Genomic DNA, 24,354 nt, shown 5'->3' on the forward strand with positions numbered 1-24,354 from the left:
AGAAAAAAAGAAAAGAAAAGATAAAACCCCATTTCTTTCACGTTCTCTCTTCCATGTCAATTTCAATTCTGTTCCACTTTCCGGACTCTTCTCCCCATACCCCCTTTTAACTACCACTCCCTCAATCCCCCCCTCTCAAGCTCATCTCTCTCTCCCTCTCTCCCTCTCTCTCAATTCGTTGTTTTGAAAGTCTTTAGAGACTTTGCCTTGTTTCATAGTACTTTTGCTTTTGGTTTCTCTCCTTCCCTGTTTTTTAATCATACAGGATCAACCTGGGAGAAGCTACACCTACTGGACAGACTTCAAAGTTTTTTTTTTTTCCCTTCATCATGAACACTGTACAAGACTGGCCTGAACCAATCATCCGAGTCCAATCTTTATCCGAAAGTGGCCTACCAATCATTCCAGAAAGATACATCAAGCCAGCCCCCGATAGGCCTTCCTTCATAGACCCTGAAGACTGTGATGCTAATATTCCGATAATTGACCTCACAGGCTTATCAGGGGACGAAGCCTGCAACCTCCCTGCCACCACTCTGGACCTAATTTCTTTGGCCTGTCGAGAGTGGGGATTCTTCCAGGTCGTGAACCATGGGGTTAGCCCTGTGTTAATGGACCAAGCAAGAGAAACCTGGCGTAGCTTTTTCCATTTGCCTATGGAGATTAAGCAAGCTTATGCCAACTCCCCCAAGACTTACGAAGGTTATGGTAGCAGGTTAGGAATCGAGAAAGGAGCCATTCTTGATTGGAGTGATTACTACTTTCTTCACTATCTTCCATTAACTCTCAAGGACTATAAAAAATGGCCTGCCTCTCCTGATTCCTGCAGGTAAAATTACAATGAAAGTTCTCTTAGATTCTTTTTGACTGTTTTCTTCACTGTAGCATCTGGTTAGATTTTGGATGCTGTACGAGTTTTTGATTTGGCTTATTCAACGGTTGTACTATGCTAATTTGTCATGCATGTCAGCATGTTGATTTGTCACTTCTTTAGTCAACTGTCTACAATGTCCCATACCTTAATTTGCCCGCTTTCTCAAAATTATTATTATTTATTTATATATTCTTATTCCATCAACCATAAATTTGGACTCTACTGTAGCCTAATTAGATTGAATAATAATGTAGAGAAGTAATTGATGAGTATGGGAAGGAAGTGGTGAAGTTATGTGGGAGAATAATGAAGGTTCTGTCGATGAACCTTGGGTTGAGAGAGGACCATCTACAGAATGAATTTGGTGGGGAAAATTTTGGGGCATGCCTAAGGGTGAACTTTTATCCAAAGTGTCCACAGCCTGATCTGGCCCTTGGTTTATCATCCCACTCGGACCCTGGTGGCTTGACCCTTCTCTTACCGGACCATGAAGTCCCCGGCCTTCAGGTCCGGAAAGATGGCAAGTGGATCACCGTCAAGCCTGCCAAGCATGCCTTCATAGTAAACATCGGCGATCAAATTCAGGTGACACTTTTCTCTCTCTCTCTCTCTCTCTCTCTCTGGATTATTCATGATAAAACCATTGGCACGTGGAGGGGTCATGCTTTGATGGACTAATGAGCCACACACATACACCATTCAACTTTGGTCAAAAAACATATCAAGAAGCATGTTATTATTCCTTCCTCATAAAACCCAAAATTTCTTTTCAGATTTCCTTTGATTTTTTTCTCTTATTAAAGACAGTCAAAGTGGATAAACATGATGATTTTAAGGTTATGAAGATAAGGGTATTTGGGATGACAACACTTTGAATCATCACATAATGTTGTTTCAATTCAGTGTTGGAAAGATGTTCGATCTCCCTATGTCTACGTGTTAGAGAACTATTAGATCTCACTATTGTTTCTTTAGCCATTTTCCTCTTGTCACTTTCCACAACGCCCAATTGTTTAAGCAATGAATAATGTTATGGACAATTCAAAATGGAAAAACTAAGCTTAGATTGACAATGACATTGGTCTTGGCACCCAACAGGAGTTTTCCACCTTTTGCTCTATCTGTATGATCAAGCTTTTGTCATTAGTAATAAACTAAGCCACATTGATATACATTGGCACCTTTGTTTTTTTCACTTTCTTACCCTTTTTTTTTTTTATATATAAACACTTAAAAAATCTTTTTTGACCTTTCATCATAGGGTGGTTTCTACTTTTGTACTCGCGTATATCACATGATAAAAAGTTGAAAAATCCTAAAATATCGATTTCAATTTATTGTGTAAATAAAATTCATTGATTATATGATTTTCAAACATAATATTATCCAAAAACAACTTCACAACGTTACTTTAACATCACGAAACGTAAAAATATGAAATTTTTGGTCGGCTTTGCTTTTGTTTATACAATGAATTTGCTTGATCTATTGTTGATTGGTTTTGGTTTTATATTTGATTCAGGTTCTAAGCAATGCAAATTACAAGAGTGTTGAGCATAGAGTGATAGTGAATTCAGCCATGGAAAGGGTATCATTGGCCTTCTTTTACAATCCAAAGAGTGACATACCCATCAAACCGGTGGAAGAGCTGGTTTCAGCAGACAATCCTGCACTGTATTCACCCATGACATTTGATGAATACAGACTTTTCATCAGATTAAGGGGTCCCAAAGGCAAATCCCAAGTGGAATCTCGAAAGTCTCCAAGATGATTGAGACTATATTTTCATTCACTGTAATTAAAATCACATGGGAAAACAATTCCTTTCTTCTTAAGCTGTAAATCTTATAATACAAGGAGGAAAAGAAAAACAAAAAAAAAATGGAAAAGAAAGAATAGGAAAAGTAAAAATAGAATGATTTTCTCTTACGGCACTGTTTATTTGATGGGGGTGTTGGGAAAACTTTTTCCAGGGACCTGAAATTGATTAGGAATTTGGAATTACTTTCCCCGTTGATTAAGGAAAAAGAAATTGTCACATTCCTTAACAGTATTGCACGTTTTCAATTGAAAGTTAAACCTATAAAATAATTAAAGGCCTAGTATTCTCATTTACCGATTTCTTTCCTTTTCATTGAAATCAACGTAATACTATATAATATCTTCAACTATTACAAATATCTGTTTTATAAAAAACGATTATCATTTCAATCTATATACATACCTGTTTAATTTTGATTAATATTGAAAAATGAATGTGTAAGATTTTCAAAATCAAATAGGTAAAAATTTTTGTTGAAGATACAACAAAAATTCTTCCTATATTCTTATCTGATATTATATAGTATCAAAGTTTTTTTCATTATAATGTCATGATTGATAATATGCTTAAAATAATCTAAAAACACGTGATTATCACGCTTTAAATATGTCGATATTAACAAGTCTAGATAAAAACGGAAGTGTTGATTTAAGTTTTTCGACTTTTCATTTGAATGATAATAATCATTAAATTAAGTATGAATTATATACGTGAAATATTTCGGATAAGCACATTTTGTCTCAACATAAAAAGGAAATTGGATTTTTTCTTTTTCAATGGAGAGCTACTTACTAGCTACCAATTACTTGTCTCTTCATCTTAAAAAAAAAAAGAAACCCAACATTTATTTAGTTAAAAATATGACAAATTCTTTCAAAAAAAAATTATTACAATATAATATAAAGTGCATTATATGATTATAACCACACCGTTGGTCATAGTTGTTTAGTAACCTTGGACTCTAAAAAGGTTTTGCCTTTTGTTCAAATGTAATTAAGGTTTTAAAGCCACTTTTCACTCATTTCCTATTCATAGCGTAAGGTATAACTTTATCTCCCACTAAAATTAAAAAAAAATATATAGTACATTAATTAAACAAATTAGTCATCTTTGTTTTAGTCCAAATCATGATGGATTAGGTGTTAATTTTCTATTAATCGATTTAACAACTATTGATTAGAATTCAACAATGTCAACTATACAATAAGGTTTTCCCCCTCATAGTCATATTAATTTAATTCTACAAAAAATCACATGCTTATTAATAAGAAAAAAAAAAGGTATAATATTCCCCATAGTCGAAGGGAGTTCGTAGTAAGTTCGAATTTTTTAATTAATTTTTTTGGGTATTTTAAGTTGAAAAATAGTTTGGGGTTTACATCATCTGGATATAGCTTAGCTGGTTTGAATGGTTGTTTAATTAATAATTGATTTGATGAAGGCAACATTCGGTGGACATGAAGAGTTGGTGACATACATTGGACTTGTCACTGCAATAAGGAGAGGGAAAAAGACATGTCAATCTTTGCTTCAAAAACCAGACCACTGGTTTTGAATCAAGGGTTGGGAACTGTTGTTTCAATGTCTGAATTTTCTGAATTTACGATCAAATGGAAAACAGACAAGGAAAGTAGCATGATTGCTTCCATTTGCCAATGTCCATGTCCATGTCAATTGAAAATCGTAACTGCATATATATATATATATATATATAACTTCCAAGGCTTTGAGACCAGATGTTAATAATGTTTGGGGGGTTTCAGTTTTCAGACAGGGACTCGTGTAGACAAGAAAAAGATTTCCCTCACGATCCAAGATTCTATAACTTAATTTGGTTTAAGAATTAAAATAATTCGATTTCGGACGTAATTTTTAAATTGAGTTATATTAAAAAATATAATATTTTTTAATTTTTACATTTTAAAATTTGAATTCAAATCTGAAATTTTTGTACGCTTAAACATTCACAGTTAAAACTGAAATAAAATCAAATTAATAATTAAAACAGATGAAAAAATAAAATAATGAAAATAAATCAAGATTTTGGTAAAATAAGGATCTCAATTCCATGACCTTTTGGGTAAAGGGAAAAAAAATCTTTTGACATATTGACCATGGAACACTGAGTTTGTAGTTGAAATTGAAGAGCATAATAAGCAAGGAAGACAAAGGCAGTGGCCGGTTGGAGGAGAAAAGCTTTCGTTGTCGTAATAATGAAGGTTTCTTAGCCTTTAGGCTCTAGGTGGGCCAAATGCTCTCTGTTTGGAAACAAGTTTATGTCAGCCAGCACAAACGGACCCTTGTCAACACCCACGTGCATAAACAAATTCAGCTCGTTCTCTACTTTTATTTTATTTTATTTATTTATTTTTAAAATAAAAAAATTCACTTAGCATTTACGCAACTAATATTCTTTATTTCAAATGTTTGAATTTCAAGTGAATAATAGAAATTATAATATTAAGTATGAATAATATAAATTTCAAAAATAAATATCGACATAAATGTAATTCCAATTTCGACATTTTTTTAAATATAAAGATATATACGTTTATTTATTATTAAATTAAATGTTCAAATGTGATGTCTCGGATCTGCCCCTCACGTGATAAAATGTTTGGATGTACTTTTGTGTTTGGCTAAGAACGTGTGGGTTCTTACTCAGCACATCTTTTATTCGCTGCAATAGGACCACTAGGGAAACCGACCATGGATATGGCTCCTTAGCTTTAAATTTTGGGTTGTGAATATAATAACAAATTATTGCATCATTGCTGACATCAGGTGATTCTATGGGCATCTTTTAACAATGTCAAAACAGCTACTACTATTGCTTTGGCAGCTCTCCCACCTGAGGCATTTGAAAATCATGTTAAAGGACTTGAAGACAAATACCAGTAAAGTAAAACAAGAATCCACCATATAGTGGATGATGGTATTCTTCATCCAAGGAATTTGGTTTCAACCTTCAAATAACAAGGGCAGTCGAAAAATAAGAGAAGAACAACCTGTGAATTCGATGCCATGACAGAAAAGCATAAATCACATGATCTTAAGGGAAATACTCAATGTCCCTTGCAAATTTTCGATAAGTGATACAGAAAAGGTATTAACTGAACAGGATAGATGTTTCTCGAACATAAAAAACTGAATCCATCGAGGTACCTGATCAGCCATAAGGACTTAAGAGAGTGACTAAGTATCCTCTCGATTCTGAAATTTGAAAACTCGGAAGACTGCATTCACCGCTGCCGAACATGAAAGTAAGTTAAGAAAGTATTAATCTACACAAAGCCTATGCAAGTGTCCATTGGTATGCCACTACATGTCATTTTCATGTACCTAAAAGAACCAAAGTAATTGGCTTGCAATATAAGAAAGGATTTTTGCAGTACCAACAGAATTATGCATTCACTATAGCTGCTTTACAACAACATCAGTGAACAAAACCGATCAGGTTAGTCTCTCCGTTGGCTGCTACTGCCTTGCCTTTTTTTGGCATGAAGGACATTTGTAAAACTTAATCGTTTCTGCTTTTGCTGGTGTAATTTTCACACACTTTCCATGGTACCACCGTTCACACATGTCACAACCAATCCAAAACTCATCAGAATTGTAACCTCCCCCACAGCTCCCACAAAAGGTATCACCCTGCTCTTCTTCATCATCCTCGTAACTTTCATCAGCTAACTTAGGATTGCTCCTTGGCTGTCCATCAATTGACCTCTGAAAGGCAAAAGAAAGATTATAAATACAAAACCAAAAAAGTAAAAGGGCAATGATGATACAAGGTTCAAATTTTAACAGTTTGAATTGCTTTTGTCATTCTCATGGATGGAGGGCTAGTAAATTCACCTTTGCGCTGTTTCGTGATTTGCTGGCGCTCTCCACCATAGGCTTGTCTTTCACAGGCTTCCTTCCAGTTACAACTTCAAAGACGGTGGGAAGATCATTTATCATGCTAAATAAGCGCTTCCTGTTGAGTGAAAGGCACAAAACTCATGATTTATACTCCTATCACAAAAAAATTCAGGAAAACAAGAGAAGAATAAGAGAGAGAGAGACAGTGAGATAATGCAGAAGTTTGACATCATAGTAACTAACAGTGCAGTAGCTGGTGCTGGGTCCCTTAAGATCTGACCTATGTGACCACTTTTCCAAAAGGAAAAAGTGAAAATAAAATAACATTGGAAAAGGGGCATCAACTTGTATTCTACAACCAAAATGCGCATGTGCACAAGAAAGCAATCCTCCAGGTAAAAATATGCATGCTTGTTAAAATATTGCGCATGTCAAGGTTGTCCAGCACAAGCAGAAACACAGGATTACCAATTTATTAAGGCCCAAAGGGTGAAAACAGGATTCTCAAGTATGTATCATTAAAGATGCAAAGCACTGGTTGAACCTGGCCTTTATCTACATTAGCATTTATATCATTTACTGCAATATATAATAAAACAGCTACGATTGAAAGAGTTGCTACATGTCTCTTCGATCAATATTCTATGCCACCAGGCCTTTTGTGATATTTATGAAACTGTGCGGGAAGAAGGGGCAGGGGTGATCCTGTATTAGTAAAAATCTTTGGGTCAGCTTAATAGCCCATTCAGAGTTAGCTTTAAGTTTGTTAACTTGTGAATTCCATTATGCTGTTGCCTTGGCCACAAATAGAATGGAGAAAAAGAAAGAGGGAGGAGGGGCAGGGATGTTAGAAGAGGCTCATTATGAATTTCAAGTTCTAGTTAAGAAAAAAATCTCTCTTGCTTTTTTCTTTTATCATTGGGAGGAGTATTAAATTTGGTAGCGAAGCAATGCCTACAATCTTGAACTCAATAAGCCAAAACTAGCAAAGGGGAGAACCGAGAAAAAAAGGCACCAAGACATTCTTAGTATAGGTATCTTGACCCAATTCAAAGCTAGAACTCCTATCCTGCCACAAACTACAAATATGGCACAGTGAATGTTAAGTAACATCAAGCATTTAAGTGCTAAGCTTCTAAATTCCATTAAATTACTACTTATAGCATGTGGCAATTATTGAAGTGGGGAAGCATTCAGAGCTTAATTAGGAAAGGATGTTCAAAGTGGCCTCCCAAAAAATGATACTAGTATCAGATCTACAAAGGAGACACTGGTCTTTCCCTAAAGGATCCTTGAGTTTGAGGATAAAAGGTATTAGTCTCCAGATTCGCACCTTATAATCCATTAACGGAGGAGTGGATGACTCCAGATTGAAGTAAAGAGAACAGGCAAAAGGTAGGAGTAAGGTATTTAGCATTACTTTGGTGGTGGAATTTGGAAATGCATAGGTTACTGTAAAAGGTCATAAACCTCTCAATCCCAAGCTGAGATCATCCATTCACTCCCCATCCAACTGAAATTTGTTCTGGATTGTTTCGCTCTCACCTCAAGTACAAATCAGTATTGCACTCTCCCTCAATCCTAACAGAACATTAAAAAACCCTGAATATCAACAATCTAAATTTCATTTAACATAAACCACCTAAAAACAATATTCATGTCTTCATGCAGTTATACAGTATAGGATTTTACAAATTCAAAATATCAAGGGAACAAAAGAGAATCAACAGATCTACCAATTTAAAAACTAAAATACGAAGTCCATACAGGCAGGTAATAGGGCATAAGAAAGCACACAGAAACCACAAATTCAGGGATTTATATCCAATAAAAAAGAAGCTGATAAATTCTAATATTCCAGTTTACATGCTTCATCATTGTAGCCCCACTTCATTTGCCTAGTTAAAGACAAAATCATTATAAGCAACGTAACAAAATAATCAAAAGTAATGACCTTGATAGAATAAATTCCACCAACTAAGGGAACATTGCTTCTAAGAGTGGCCAATACATAGCAAGTATTCAACATCAACATCAGTATACTAATGGTTAATTTTTCAAATTTCAACCCCACACCAGCTTCCTTTTCATAATTCTTTTATGTCAAGTCATTGACATTCATATACCACTATGAATAAGATAAATAATTCTTCAGTGCAAGAGAACAGGAGCACAGTTCACAAGCACAATATCAACACAAAAAATAACATAAAAAACAATTTGCAATTCAAGTTGAGAAAAGATAGATGCAAGAACAATGTACCTCTCGTTGCGATTAAGTCGAGCTCCAAAATAGAAAGCTATGGAGAGCAACCAACAATCACTATGCACAGCAACCAGTGAAAGCCAGTCTTTACGATTCATCCCATCTCTTGCAAAATTTATACCCAAGGCAGGCTCAGGGAGCTCCGGTGGAACTTCCTCTGCTGGTAAAGCTACCTCCCATGACTCATTTGGGTGTCCATACAAACACAAATTCTCCTTATCTGAGCGACAACAAAATCAAATACTTAATAAAAACTAAAAGCTGTAATCAACGTCAGCCTATAAAAAGCAGAACTAGCACATAATCCTCAATTTGGTATCTGAGAAAATGCAGGAAAAAAATGAAAAGAAAAGAAAATTGTATTACATATGAATAAAATTTCCCTCTCTTCTCTGTATCCAAACATAAGTGACCTCAAATACAACAATACATTCCAATCTAAATTGAACGGCTGACACAAAAACGACAATTCAAAGGCCTACAACAAAGTAAATACAATACTCAAATAACATTTTCCTCTCTCATTTCCATCAACTTCCTCAAGCAACCACACAAATAACCTCCTTTTTTACACTCCTAAAATGCAACTCATTTGCATTTTCCTTAAAAAAAAAGTCAAATTAAAGATCACAAATCCAATGGCCAATAAGAAAGCAGAAACCTTTGAAACGATTAAGGAAATTTGCATGCAAAGCAAGAAAAGAATCTAAGCAAAAACAGAAACTCAGCTCCAATTTTCAAAATCAATCCGGATCGATTCAATCACCACGAGACTACTTAAGCTCACTCCAAATTAAATGCATCACACGCAAACAGAATTTCCATCTCCATCTCCATTTTCCCGTCAACTTTCTCAGCAAACAAACATAAATAGAAATAACAAGAAAAAAAAAGAACCCGAAACTGACCTGGATCGCATTGCGAGTAGAAATCATCTACATCTGATCCAAACCACAACAAAACATAAACAAACCGAATACAACAACGAATTGAAAGAATGGAAACTAGGGTTTACAGAAAGAGAAAATTACCGTAAGTGAGTGCCCGAACGAGAGCGGAGCGTCGCGCGCTATAGTCTTTGAAGATCTCTTCGACAGTGCAAGGACTAGAAGAAGCCATTTCTTTCCTTTTTTTTTTTCCAAATAAATATGTATAATTGTAAATGTAAAGAGAGTGTTTTTGCTTCGGAAATGGATCGGTTTTGCTATTTACAGAGAGGTTTTTTTTTTTTTTTGGGGGAGAAATCGATGGTTTCCAAATACAAAACAAAGAGTTTATGAAGCTCAGGGTGTCCCGAAACAGACAAAACACAGACGATAAAAGGAAGAAGGGAAAGGAGATTTGTCGGTTTGGTTGTCAGGGAAACAGAAATCCGAAGCGTGGATTTAGCGGATTTTCATGGAACTTAAACCGGGCCTAAGCGAAGACAACGAGATCCTGTCTGGTTTTGATTTGGCCCAAACAAAAGTAACAGGGTCTGTTTGGACATTAAGACAATAAATTTGGGCCATTTCGGAATTTTCGCTTTACTGTTAGTTTATTACATAAAAAAAATCTTTAACCTGTACACCATTATCCAAATAAATCTCTAACCTTTTATTTCGATTTTTATAAATATTTATACTTCTATTTCTAATAAATTCTTAAAATCAACAATCAAAAAATATAACTATCCTTACTTGTAATGACAATTATCATTATAATTATCATTTTTTGCTTACGTGACAAATTGACATATTCGATTATGATGAAATTCTCAAATAACAAATGTCAAATCATCAATCTCTCATCAAAATCATAGAAAAGAAATTTCGATTTCTCTCCTCTTTCTTTTAATCGAAATAGTTTTCCGCAAATCCCTTCTTTTTCTCCAAATCTAGAATAAAACCAAAAGTACATAAATCCTACATCTTTGGTAACTATGCTTATGTTCATTGATAATGGCAAACCCAAGCTACATGAACAATTCCTCTGGATTTGGATTTCCCATTTTTTATTCTTTTTTTATCTCCTTTTTTTTTTCTTATTTTTTTTCTTCCAACGTTTGGGGCAGACTGCTGTTGAGTATATCACCTGTTTACAGTTTGAGTGACAATTGGCTGGAAGACAGAACTAATGGCAGACAAAGAAGAAGCTTATTATCTTAGAAAGACATGAACAAAGAAAGATGTGAAGGGGGACATGACATGACAGAACCAACAAGGCTAAACACTTGAATCTGTCGTAAATTATTTCATTTCCAGGAGATTAAGACGAAATAAACAGCACAATCTAGTTGCTGACTGCCTCCATTGCTGAACACTACCCATTGAGATAACAGAGACCTTGGCAAAAAGTTGTAAAGCATTTACAGCCATAAGCAAATCAAACCAAGGAAAAAATTTGAGCAACTAACAAGTGTGTTTTTTTTCATGGTGAGGATATACCACACTAGCACTTAACTACAGATTATACATGGTGCAATACACAACCTAGCAACCTGGAAGAAGAGAAGAAAGCCCAAAAAATTTATGGGACTAACAACTAGACATAATTCGCTAGACACTAAATGCTTATACACCTAGCTACAGGATTAGGCTTTTGAAAGGACATTAGTTCAGAATAATTTTGGGGGGAAGGCGAACTCCTAGTGTTTTGTCCTCGGAAGGAAGACCCTCGTAGGCAACGAGTTTCACAACAGAGTGAGTGTTAAGGTTATACCTTTCCTCAACTTGTGCAAATCCCCTGCTAAGAACTTGTCCCACCCAATCGGTCACCACCATAGTCTCATCAGATAAATATGAAGCTGCTAGTAGTTGTTCCATAACTTTTGAGTCAATATCTAACAAGCAGTCTGAGCCAATGAACTTGCAGAAACTCTGGTTTATATCATTCAGTAGTCTCTCTGCAAGTGCATCAAAATCAAATGGCTTGAAAACCACATTCTTGACAGGCTGACCAAAGAAATCTTGCAACCAAGGTGTTGGGTTCTCAGCAACAGAGTCATTGTCAACAGTTCCATCATCAGCTTCCTGCACTTCGCTTTCTTCAGCAGGGATGTTCAAATCTAGATTCCAAGATGATGTCCTATTAGGCCGTTTGGCCATTTCCATGATCTCATGCTGCTCCAGAGTTTCATGGGAGCCAATTAGCTTTCTTTTATTCAAAAAGCCCAGCTTAGAGACACTTTTTCTTGCTGTAACAGGTGCCATCAAGTCTTGGCCAATTGTGTTGTCGTCATGCTTGATCAATATCTGCAGTGGCCAGCCCTTGGCTCTCAATACTTTATCTTCAGAATAGTTAGATGTTTCTGTTTTATGACAAACAACTTGATTTTCCTTTGCTAATGTTGAAGTAGTCACAAATATTGCATTGTTAGTGCTGACTTCTCTTCCATGTGAGTCTAAAAACTTACCAGTCCGGATAGCCTGAGACAAGCTGCTCTGAACCTGAATATCAGCTTTATCTACATTTTCAAGGTACACAACAGACAGGGGCTTTTTGCTCAACTCCTCAGCAACATAATCAACCACAGTCTTCCCTCGAAATCTTAGATCATAATTCACTTCCTGGCAATTGAAGAGCAACTGTGTATGGAGAACCCCATCTTGGGAACTTAGATCTATGCAGATAAAATTCTCTCTGCTTCCATATATTATGTCAGCAAGTGCAACAGCAATTTTCATTTTGCCACACCTATCAGGTCCACTGAAATTCAACCATATATCACCTCTTCGACTGGCTCCATGACATCTCTCATTTCTTGCTCGGCTGTTGGCTACTGTTTGGCAAATAACACTCACAGCTTCATCCTGCCAATCGACTCTTTCAGTGACAGCTGTAAAAAGCTTCTTGAAGTTGCTTGGATCAAGCTGTCCACCACACTCAGGAGATGAAGAAGATGACGACTGAGCTTGATGGCTAGAGACACTCCCATTGATAACATCAACATTTGCAGGAAGGCAACCTAAGAATTCCTGTGCAAGCCCTGTGTGGTTTTGATTTGTAGGTTTCTTCAATTTGTTACATGAAGAAACTGAGCATATACCCAACCCTAAATCTGTTGTCACAGAAGTCACAGATGTAGGAGATGCTTGACTAACATCACCCACACTTGAATTGGACAAGCTGCAAGGAGATATGGGTTCAATTGCCTCGAAATAACCTTCTTTGGAAGGTTTTTCCCGCAGTTTGGACAGGAAACTTCCATTTTTAGTCATGGAAACCACAGAGAAAGGAATGTCTGATTGTGATGTTGACATCTTTTGGAAATTAACAGGCAAGGATGAATTTACATTTATGCAATTATTTTCATTGGGCAGTGTATTTGCGATGTTGCCACCATGACCATGAGCATTTTCCTTCTTGTCTTGGATGATGTGAAAGCCTAGAACACTTGGGAATGGAGGATTTGCTTGATAAGTGTTTGACTCAGGGACGGGATGAGTGTGATGAAGGCGCTGGCATATATTGTCCCACTTCTTTTGCAGTCCTGCTACCTTAGTGTTTAATAACAGTCCATCATCTTTGGTCTGCACTGAAGAAAGACAAACTGGTTTTCACATAAACTTCATAAATATCCAATAAAAACTGATTGAGATTTGGGGGCAGGGCAGGGGTGGTTAGATTCAGCGATCAGAACATGTAAACCCTTCATTATTCCCTCAAATGAATATTGCCACAAGGTCTTCATCAAAAACAGAAAAGCAACAGATCTGGTGAACTACTGATATTAATAACCAGTATAAATATGCTTCCCGTGGATGTTCTTGAAATTAAGGTCATCCAAATTATGTGATAATTTCTACACTAGACCAATCAATGTTTTTAGAGGAACCAACTTCAATCTGGGGCTACTTATCATACATATAAGTGAGGGTGGCCCTGAATCTTACCTTCAATGGCTGTGGGTGCATGTGCATGATGTCCATCTTTTAAGATGGCAGTAGGATGAATCTTGTTAGCACTATACCTGGTGTATGTTCCATCTTTTAAATTAATGATAAGTTAAAACCAATAATTCCATTAAAACTCTGGGGCCCCACTGCCAATATTTGAAACTAAAGAATAGAAGCACAGCTTAGCACTTGAAGCATGAGTTTAATGGACACACACCTTTACATCTAATCCCTTGTTTGCTCCAAGCTCGGTCATCTGCAACCAGGAAGGCAAAGTAGATTGGTACTGATCTGCCACTGAAACATTGAATCCTCCCTTGGAAATTGCAATTACTTCTTGTTCACACCTCTCATTGCATTGATGACAGCGGGGGACATGCTGATATGAGCTGCTTAAAGACCCCTTTGACTCAGAAGGTGTAGAAAAGAACCCACCAAACGGAACAAATGACTCCATCAAGCTGTAGTAATATTGTGGCAATAGAACTATAAGAAATGGTTGGGGCTAATACAAAGACAGTAAGAACACATTGTAAGCACTCTCAAACACAGTACCCAATAATAGGGAAGGAGGAAAAAGGTAATGCTGCATAACAACAAAAGGAGAATGAAAACACATATAAGTGGAGGTCATAAAAAACTAACTAATATACCATTCATCACCTTAGATAAATTAAAAATATAAAAGTACCTATTAGACCTATATAAGTTGTTTCATTCAATAAACATGCACTAACCAAATAACCACCCATTATAAACACATAATTACCCACTGCAAACAACTTAATATCTATTAAATACTTTAAACTCTTATTGTATTATTATTATTATTTTCTAATTAATAAATGTTAATGCGGGCAACATGGTACCAGTATTTGTAGTTGCAAACTCACCGTAAATCACAAATCACAACACCTCTAAATCCTAGTTTTCACCATGGTGAAGATATTTTTTTCTTTTTGAAAGTCACCATGGTGAAGATTATAACCCAACTCTGGCAAAAGGTTATGAGTTATGACCAAGGCAAAATCTTTAAATCACACAAAATATTAGAAATCAAGATTATAATTAAATTAGAACCCTGTAATGAGCTTACCTCAGCTCATTATGCCATAAACATCCTGTTTTCTTGATCCAACTAACTAGTGCACCTCAGATAAAGGACAAGAATGAGCAAATTCACTCCGACTTACATTAAATAATGTCCTAGATTAACTTAAAATAGTTAAAATTTGAAAAAATTAAAAAGAAAGTTAAGCAACTAAGAGTTCAAGTAAACCGAAAAATATAGTACTTTATTCTACCATTCTCTTTTCCTAACTCTCAGAATTTTCGACATAAGTCCCTATTAAAAAAGTAGCAAGGATCGTATTCCATTTATGATCCCTAAGTAATTCCTTATTATTCAACTTCTTTTTTTCTATTCTGCCACTGGTTCAACTAAGACAGAAGCCAAGAACCTCAACACTTCCAAAATCTTTCTTCAACAAATAACCCAGCAAGAAACTACAAGCCGTAGCTCACTCTACTCGACTAATTATTCAATTCCCCAACAAAACAAAACAAATAGATAAAATATTTATTAAGTTTTATACCTGGACTTTGGATAAGGCTCAGCCAATGGATTTCTAAGAGAAGTAATAGGCAAAATCTGCAAATCCCAATCTTTTTCAACCGAAGGAAACCTACTTAAGAACTTCAAATAAGTCTGGTAGCTCGCTGCAGCCCCCAACAGCCAAACTTTCCCCCCATAAACTTGTAATAGCCTCGTTAGCTGTGCAACCACATAACCAACTCCATCTTCATCAACCTTGTCGTCATCGTCGTCGTAGTCGTCGTCGTCACCATTTTTTTCACTCTTGTCACTGACGAGAATGTTCAAATCCCCATAGTTCACCACCAGTCCGGTTCCTCCCATTTCCCGCTCCATGACCAGACCCATTTCTTCGAACTGTAAATCCACTTCCCGTTTGTTAAAACCCTCGTTCATACACTTTAAGATAAAATTTTTGACGCAAATTATGTTTAAACCCGAGATTTCTTTGACCAAGAAACTATCTTTTTTTTTCTCCAAACTTTCCGTGAAACTCGCGAGTGCATCGTAAGCGCTTACACCGACAAGTAGAGGATTCCTCCTTCGCGCCAAAACTTCTCCTATTCTCCTACAGTTTTCTTCTCCTTCTCCTTCAAAAAAAGACGCGAAACCCGGGAACGGGAAACTGAAGCCCCGTCGACCAGAAACCCGGGCGGTTTCACAACCCGGATCCGAATTTTCTAAATTACAAAGGAAAATCGGCGGGCCACGTGGTCGAGAGTACCTTAAGAGATTAGGGAGGGGGCGGATGATTGCCAGCTTGATTTCGGAGCTCCGGAAACCCGCTTCGCCGAACACCCTACTCACGACCGGGTCATCGAGGATCGACAAAATCAAGTGTTGGAGCTCGACTTTGACGCACGAGATATTGGAAGGATTCTGCTGCGAGATTTCGCGGTAAAGGTGGAAATTTTCAGGCTGCCTCCGCTGGTTCGCTTGGGACCGCTTTATCGCGGCCATGAGCGAGTTCGACACGGGCGGGTCGCTGCTAAGTTGACTCGACGGGACTCGGTCCAGCGACACGCTCAAGCAAAGCTCCAGCGCTTTGAATTGCAGTCTCGGGGAGTACGCCGCGTTACGTGCACGAGCGCAGGCGTCGCGCAGGGCCGAGGAAGGGAGAGACAGTAGAGCCGATACGGCGTGGAGCGACGTCGTCTGTGCGTGTCCCCTCCGTCGCGCAACGCTCACCGCCTCGTCTAGCGCGTGAGCTGCCTCCGGCGTCAAGCATTGCCGCGCTACACAAACCGGCGTAGGCATCGCCGGCTATCATAAAACAATCACACAAATATATTAAAAAAAACAAAAGCTAAAACTCAAAATAAATTATATTATTTCTTAATTAAAGATTTGAATTTTTTTGGAAGACAAAAAAAATCTAAGGATATAGGAAATGGAAGAAAGGTGATTTATTTATTAATGTTGGGGGAGGGAGGGAAAGGGGAGAGCGAACTGTTGTCCGTTTAAGTTGAGCTTTGTGGGGCCCACTTCACAGAAGATCATTTGGAAGAACGGGTGGTGAGTATAGATTCTGTAATATATGTAAGATCTTTCTATTGTTGTGGTTATATGCTTGTGTCTTCGCGCGTGCGTGTATAAAAAGTTAATTAATATATATTAATAAATTTTATTAATTTATATTATTTATTTTTAAGAATAAATAAAAATAAAAGTAAACTCATTTTAAAAAATTTTCATGTCTGTTGATAATAAGAATAAATGTATTGAAAATTAATGAATCGAAATTGCTAAATTTTTTGTAATTTATGATGATAGGATGAAGGGATTGAGAGTGCAATGTGAAGTATTATTACGAGGGAATGATGTTTTGAAAATTGAGAGAGAAAGGGTGGAGATGCTGTGTCTCACTCAGTTGGAGTGGGCCAACTAATCAAAGTCAGCGTCACCCGCTACTTAGTTGTAATTCTTTTTTTTTTTCCCCTTTCCTGCATGTGTGGGAATCGGTCTACACAAATGAGTTGACTCAGTTGTAACACGAAACCTAACTCAACTCGAAATCAAATCAACCAAAACCAAAACATTTTAACCTCATAGCAATATCATATTTTGAGTTTAGGGTCCAATCTCTCTCTCTCTCTTTTTATCCTAAATACGTTTTAATTAGATAATTTGAATCTGAATTTTGAAAAAATAAAAAATAAAATCGATCTCTATCATCGTCTCTTAACATGTTTTAATTTTAATTTTTTTCGACCATTGGAACAATAATAAGTAAAAATTAAATCGAATTGAATTGAATTTTTATATTCGTGCTTAATAATTTGAAATGTCCCTATTGTTAAAGGAGTTCACACAAAAGAGATGGGTCAATTGATCAAGTTGTAAAAAGGTTGAAAGTGATGGGAGGGGAGAATAACCCCACACCCACCACCACAAACATACCATTCATCATCGTCATTATAACCTTGGAATATGAGAGAGAGAGAGACCAAAACTTTGGTGAGTGAGTAGTCATCTTTCTCATAAGAAAAAAGAGGAAATTAAAATAAAAAATAAAAGAGTGGGGTCTCTATTACATACCCCTCCACACCCATCAAAGGTTTTTCTTTGTTCTTTCCTTCTCTCCCCCCAGAAACTATGTAGCACACTCAAGGAAAGAGGTGAAAAGGTGTTTGATTTGATATGTGGTTTTGTTGTTACCTTCTTTGTCCACTTTTGCAAAACCCTTTTCAGTTTCTTTTTCCCTAAATACCAAAAGATAGTCTCCTCCCCTAGATATGACCCCTAAACCCCCTCAAAATCTTTCCCCATAACAGTTGACTCAATGAGTCAAAATCTACATTATTTTATGTACCACCATAGGTTCAAACTCTTCATATAAACTTTTTATACATATAAAAAGTTGATTCAGTTAATAAATTCGTCCGTATTGACTTCTTGTTATCTTTAATCTCCAAATACCTTATTTAATTCTTTCTCTACGTAGGAAAAACGCTACAATATTTGATTATTCGTAAAAAGTAAATAATCGTATTATTCACGAATGATTAAATAATCAAAAACCCAAACAAAAAACATTAGTTTAAAAAATAATCGTACAAGTTTAATTGCATAACGGGTTTTTTCGAAATGATATCTTAATTTCAAAACAAATATAATACAAATTTCGTTATTCTAGTTTAAATTCACAAATTAGAAATTATGAATTTGGTTAAGATAGGGCCAAATTAAGCCAAAAGCATGTGAAAGAGAAGAAAAGGTAGAAGGAAATTTTGACATGGCAAAGGAGCTAAAATTAGAAAAAGCTTTGTTATTTTATTATGAAATGGGCCTATGGCTCTGTCATTTTCGCATATATTTTTGCCACCCTCTCCAAAAGGCAAGAGAGACACACATTCTTGTCCCACCATTATTAATAATGAAGAAATACTGAAAAAGGAACAGAAAAAGAAATCTTTGATAGTGAAAGAGGGGAAAGGAAAAGGAAAAGGAAAGGGAAGAAGAATCTCACAGTACCAAATTTTTTTAAGATCTCTCTCTTTTGGTTTTGGAATCTTCACTTTCTTTCTTCAATAATACACTAATTCTAAGCATTTTCTTGCTCCTATTTCGATAATTTTATTAAAAAAAATTGACAGGGTAATTCTGAACTGATTCATAAAAAATTAATTAAAAAATATGTAAAAAAAATTGAAATCACGAAATATGTAGATGAAATTTATCGTTAATTTTATATGATGGTAAAATAAAATAATTAGAAAAAAGAAAAAAAAAAAAAGGAAGGATGACCCTTGATGATGGTGAATGTGATGCACAAATGCTGTCATTGTAAGCTTTTTCAATATTTTTGAGGTGGGCAAAATAACAAACAACCCCTCAACAGCCCAATAACATAATGTTTTTTTGAATCCTTAAAGTGTTTCTCTAAAGCAAGACACATAACTATCAAACTATGTCTTTTACCAAAGAATAGGCAGAATTCTTGCTCTTTTCTTTTTTCGAGAAAAAAAAATAAATTCTTTTAAGTTATTTTACGAGATGATATTTTATAATTAAATGATAATATATATACACTAACAGTACATCAAATATGAATTTAAAAAAAATTACCGATAATCGGTATTTTTTTTGTGACAGACAAAGAAAACAAATATAGGCAGTAAAGGGGGTGGGAGAAACAGGAAGAAAGAAAAGAATCATACCAAAATCCTGGTGGCTGGTTCCTCAGGGGACCAAATACTATACCAAAAACCTGTTTGCTGGGAAAAAAATATATGTATTGAGAAGGAAAGGAAAGAAAGAAAGAAAGAAATTCAACATTCCTCTTTACTTTTTTACAGTTGAAAAATCTGCTTTAGCACCATCAAGTGAACAAGCTATTCCTAAAAAGAGTGATGGGATTTGACTTGAAATTTCCCTCATGGCCCCCCATCATCAGCTGCCTCTATTGCGCATGAATTCTATTCCCTTTTGCTCATCCCTTCTGTTCATTCATTCATGTATATACATTTTCTTCTCAATTTTTCTACTTTTCTAGTGGTTTGTGATGATTAGATTGGGTCCATTCTTCAATTATATACCTCTTTTTTTTTTTACATTTGTTCTAACAAAAAAAATGCAGGGAGTTTTGCATCAAGGATGATGTTACTAAAGCTAAGGCAGAAGCAAATGAAATTATACATGCTACTAATCTTACTTATGGTTGTAATTTTGTACTATGATATAATTTCGGCTCACCCGAATCTAGGGTTCAGTACTATTTGTATTTTATAATAGTTTTTTAGATTTGATTGCAGTAAAAAAATATAATTATATAAATTATATACACTAATAAAGACTACAGTATGTTATTGTTATTAAATGCGAAAAATGGAACGCATGACTACTCGTACTTATCGCATTTCATTCTAAAAGCAAGATATGATAAAAAGATAGTATAATAAAAAGGAATTTAACACATAAAGATCAATTCATAGTCGAGAGCAGTAGTGTTATTCCTTTTTACATATAAAAATTGACCTATATGTGAGACTTTTTTATATATACTTTGTGATTCTCTAGTTTAGCCTTTTCATGGCCAAATACTCACCAAAACTAAAAAGTAAGAAGCCAAAATAAATAAAAAAATAGAGTTGCCAATATGCAAAGGGGATTGATGCCAATTCAAGGGTATTGGTATATAGATTTATATATAACTTTGTGGGATTAATCAAAAACTTAGGAAGGAAAGGAAGAACAAATAAAGTATAAAGGAAAGCATTCGTAAGGGAGAAGGGTCGGTCCATTTGGGGACCAACATCAGCCTAAGATATTCATCATATGAAATGAAAGTTTGCGGCTTGATTAGGGTTTTTTCTCCTCTTTTTTGATGGAAGTGGCCTCGAATATGTTCAACGTTTCTATCAATTCCATGGTTGAAAATTTTGTGCTTTAGCACCCAATTAATTGTCGCATAAAGGACCATCAGATAAGACTTCATCACTCTTTCTTCTTCTTGGTTCTCTCTCTTCTTTCTTTCCTCCTTAACCCTTTTCATTTTTACGACGAAAAATTTCGACCAAAAATCATTAATTTATTAAAAATTATACATATTGTATATATATGTACATAATTCATAATAATATTTAAGACCTCTGGTTGTACTTCAATCAATCATGGAAGCTCAAAACTTTATATGTATATATGTATATATTGAGTGATGGGTTTTGAGCATTATTGTCTATTTCGAAGGTTTCTTGCCAATTTCTCAATATGAAGATGACAGCAAGGAGCTTAATTCTCATGAGCAACCAAGCAAAATTGACCAATTCCTTGTAGTATCATCATGCATGATAAGAGTCGATGGAGTAATGATAACTTAGTCGCACAATGTCACAATAATGCATTTGACATTTTGTAACCATTTTATATGGAAATAAAAAAAGTGGAATCTAATTATATGGATTTAGCTCACGTCATCGGAATTGGATAGAGATTTTAAGATTTAACGTTCTCGGAAAAGATAGTATTTATGTGTCGAAAAACATGAAAAATATTAAAGAGATAAAAATATCTATGACCTCATTTTTGTCACCTAATGATGTAGAATATATAAAAAAAATTAAAAAAACAGTGTTTTGATTCTTTCATTTGATGGTGGGAGGGTTCTTTTTTTTTTTGAAGTGAAATCAAGTATGAAGTTGCTTTTCTAGTTGTTACTTGTGATTCAATTACATGCTTAGAGATGTTAATAAATCATTCTAGCTCAAGTGATTAAAGAAGGAAGGACGATTGATAACCTTCTCTAATTATAACGAAATTCAACAAATAACAAAGTAAAAACAAAATTCAACAAATACCTCAAACTTTGAATGAAATAATCGATGATTTAATCAAAATCGAAGATACAAAAATCTACAATATCATGTTGATTTTTTGTTAACTCTTAAAAAATTTAACTCCTTTGACTTTTTTTAAAAAAATTAATATAAATTATTTACATACATTGGAAGATACTTAACAAAGGTGAGCGGGGCAATATCCATTTTTCCCATATATGGATCCTGAATTGATGACATGACCCTAATTTTATTTTATTTTTTCTTCAATTTTCTTTTTTAATTTAGGCATTGAAAAGGTAAGAGAGTAAACACCAAAGGGAAGGGAAGGGGGGCCCAAAGACAAGACACCAATAAGATCTCATCAAATCTCTCAAACCCCTCTGCATGACGGGGAAGGGCACCCCCTCCCGCGGCCCCACTTGCCAAAAACGAAATCAACCCCCTTCCAAAGCAATAAAATCAAATCAAAGCAGCCTAAAAATAATTCAACCCTAGGAAACCAACCAATCCCCACCCTACAACCACAAGCCCCCCACTGCCCATTTCTTCTTTTCCATATTTGGTACACACCGGTCTTATAGTGTTCTTTTGCCCCCACCTAAAAAAAAAACAATCCTGTTAAAAATCATTAAAGTCAAGCACCAAACTCCAATCAAATACCATAATTATTTATTTTTTATGTTACTAATTGTTAAGGTGAATTTTTTTAAATATAAATATAATTAATCATGATGAAAATAACATATTCTTTTTCGAGATTTTTATTATCAAAATACGAGTTTTTTATTGATATAATATTGATTGATTGTCGACAAAAACAATAAGATATATAATATCGATAGAAAGTTTTCGTCGATAAAAATCATAATTTTTGTAGTGCCTGTTTATTAGTAAGAGATACGTGTAGGTTTTGGGTCCATGGTAAGGGAAAGTTGATCATCCCCTTGAACTGTGGAAAAAGGTTTTTTTTTCTCCACATAAAGAAGCAATTATAAAGATGGAGAAAGAGGGGGGGAAAGGTGGAAACATTAACAAAACAATGAAAAGGAGGTGGGGGAGAGGTGGTGGTGGTGGTGGTGGTGGTGGTGATGGTGGTGGGGGAGGGGGAAGTGGGCTACTTGCTTGAGGATGTTTGCCTTGGATTTTACCCTAAATAGGAAGTTCTGTTTTGTGCAAGTGGGGGAACCTTGTTCTTTTCCTTTCCCATTACCCTTTCATATGGCTTCATGATTTTGACAAATTTTCCAACCTTTTTCTCTCTTTTCAACTTTTATTGATATTTTAATACTAGCATTACAAATAGGGAAAGTCCACTAGCTATTGGAAAATTCAAATCAAATCAATTGATCTCCATTTTGATGAGTTCCTAATTGATCCTTTGGGTTTTCTTCAACTAGATAATTCTTCTTTTTATTTTTTTTTTGCTTTGCATGAAGCAAATCTTAATGTTGCATAATTGATTTTTGCAAAAAAAGGAGAAAGAATTTACTGATTTTAAAATCGATCAAGAATCTGTAATTTCATTTGAAAATAAGGTTTTTTCAGAAAAGATAAAAAATTTTAATTCATAAGTCTAGGTTACAAAAATCCATCCTTTAAAAAAATTCGAGGGTCCCTTGTATAATCGAATACTCTTTACAATTATTGATATTTACTCTTTAAAGTTACAAGGTATATGAAAAGATTCTTTCCTATTTTCATCTTTGAGGCGAAAAAATATAAAAGTTCTTTACGATATATATACATATGTATGTATGTATGTTTGTCTGTCGAGAAAAACGAATTTTTGGAGTTCACAACCCTTGGGACTAGAAATATTAGATATATGAACCTTAGGCCAACAACACTTATGGAACTAGGCCATCATTTCTAGTTTGGAAGTAGATAATTTGTCCAAAACGTTGTGTAAAAGATTATAGACAATATCTTATAGGATAAGGACATTTGGCTTCATAATTGAACTGTACCAAAGATTATGTTCCAAGAGCTAGTGTTGAGACAAATAAAAGAAGGCAACACTTACATCCAAAGCCACGAAGGCTTGTCGATTGCTTGTAATAATTTAGTAATAGTAACATTCTTACATTCAAATTGAAATTCCTTCCTTCAAATTAACTTCTTTTCATAATTTAACAATTTAAAAAAGAAAAAAGAAAAATGACACCCGAATATTTGATTTAGTAACCGGTACGTTATTCCCTTACTCAAAAAATAAGATTCGAATCTATATTCTCTTAAATAAAATAAAAAATTAAAATTTCTCATGCTAGTTTTGCTCTATACAATTATGATCATAAGTTGACAGATTTTATTAGTAAACCTGTTATTATTCAGTTTTTTTCGAATATTTTGTCGCATAAAAGATACTAAGTTCCTCATTTCCACGAAAGGACTTAGTTCGTTGGTTCTGATATTATTACCGACAAATTAGGCCTTACCTTTCAAAAACATGCATTAATTGAAATTAGTAACATTCATGTTTTTGTTGCTTTGTGACCTTCTAGCCCATAACCAAGTCCATGTTCAAGATCAAGATTGGGCCATCACCCAATTAAAACCAAAGAATCATTCATTCATTGGGGTTTGTTGTCAGCCCAAATCACAAACAACCCAAAGAGATTTTCATTTTGATGAAGTCAATGATTTTTGTTCATGGCTGCCTTTGGGGCCTCATTCAAGGTCAAGTTTATGAATCTTTTGAATAATTGTTTAACCCAAAGTGACATACATCAATCAATGAATAGGTCATAGCCCAAATCACAATATCTTAATTTTAAATGAA

The 24,354-nt window shown here is 35.1% G+C and overlaps 3 protein-coding genes across 3 annotated transcripts; 1 reads left to right on the top strand and 2 right to left on the bottom strand.

Moving 5' to 3' along the window:
* LOC18585844 (leucoanthocyanidin dioxygenase) lies at window positions 48–2,961 on the top strand. The gene is made up of 3 exons (XM_018128646.1): window positions 48–829; window positions 1,129–1,459; window positions 2,397–2,961. The coding sequence occupies exons 1-3, from the start codon at window positions 330–332 to the stop codon at window positions 2,643–2,645; spliced, it is 1,080 nt and encodes a 359-aa protein (XP_017984135.1). The 5' UTR covers window positions 48–329; the 3' UTR covers window positions 2,646–2,961.
* LOC18585845 (PHD finger protein ALFIN-LIKE 2) lies at window positions 5,686–10,199 on the bottom strand. The gene is made up of 5 exons (XM_007008892.2): window positions 9,855–10,199; window positions 9,732–9,764; window positions 8,821–9,043; window positions 6,552–6,672; window positions 5,686–6,422 (listed from the first exon to the last, which is right to left on the bottom strand). The coding sequence occupies exons 1-5, from the start codon at window positions 9,940–9,942 to the stop codon at window positions 6,174–6,176; spliced, it is 714 nt and encodes a 237-aa protein (XP_007008954.2). The 5' UTR covers window positions 9,943–10,199; the 3' UTR covers window positions 5,686–6,173.
* On the bottom strand, window positions 10,994–16,616 carry LOC18585846 (protein SMAX1-LIKE 8). The gene is made up of 3 exons (XM_007008893.2): window positions 15,296–16,616; window positions 13,918–14,161; window positions 10,994–13,334 (listed from the first exon to the last, which is right to left on the bottom strand). Exons 1-3 carry the CDS (start codon window positions 16,549–16,551, stop codon window positions 11,415–11,417), a joined length of 3,420 nt encoding a protein of 1,139 aa, XP_007008955.2. The 5' UTR covers window positions 16,552–16,616; the 3' UTR covers window positions 10,994–11,414.

Source organism: Theobroma cacao, chromosome 10 (genome assembly GCF_000208745.1).
Source record: "Theobroma cacao cultivar B97-61/B2 chromosome 10, Criollo_cocoa_genome_V2, whole genome shotgun sequence".
Classification (NCBI taxonomy): Eukaryota; Viridiplantae; Streptophyta; class Magnoliopsida; order Malvales; family Malvaceae; genus Theobroma; species Theobroma cacao.

Bases quoted from the DNA above. Each gene is read 5' to 3' on its own strand.
- LOC18585844 (XM_018128646.1), top strand. From the start codon at position 330: ATGAACACTGTACAAGACTGGCCTGAACCAATCATCCGAGTCCAATCT. The intron at 830-1,128 runs GTAAAATTACAA...ATAATAATGTAG, and splicing joins GCCTCTCCTGATTCCTGCAG to AGAAGTAATTGATGAGTATG. The intron at 1,460-2,396 runs GTGACACTTTTC...TATTTGATTCAG, and splicing joins ACATCGGCGATCAAATTCAG to GTTCTAAGCAATGCAAATTA.
- LOC18585845 (XM_007008892.2), bottom strand. From the start codon at position 9,942: ATGGCTTCTTCTAGTCCTTGCACTGTCGAAGAGATCTTCAAAGACTAT. The intron at 9,765-9,854 runs GTAATTTTCTCT...GGTTTGGATCAG, and splicing joins CGTTCGGGCACTCACTTACG to ATGTAGATGATTTCTACTCG. The intron at 6,423-6,551 runs GTGAATTTACTA...TTTGCCTTTCAG, and splicing joins AATCACGAAACAGCGCAAAG to AGGTCAATTGATGGACAGCC.
- LOC18585846 (XM_007008893.2), bottom strand. From the start codon at position 16,551: ATGCCTACGCCGGTTTGTGTAGCGCGGCAATGCTTGACGCCGGAGGCA. The intron at 14,162-15,295 runs GTATAAAACTTA...ATATTACTACAG, and splicing joins GAGCCTTATCCAAAGTCCAG to CTTGATGGAGTCATTTGTTC. The intron at 13,335-13,917 runs GTGTGTGTCCAT...TCTTCAGTGCAG, and splicing joins ACAAGGGATTAGATGTAAAG to ACCAAAGATGATGGACTGTT.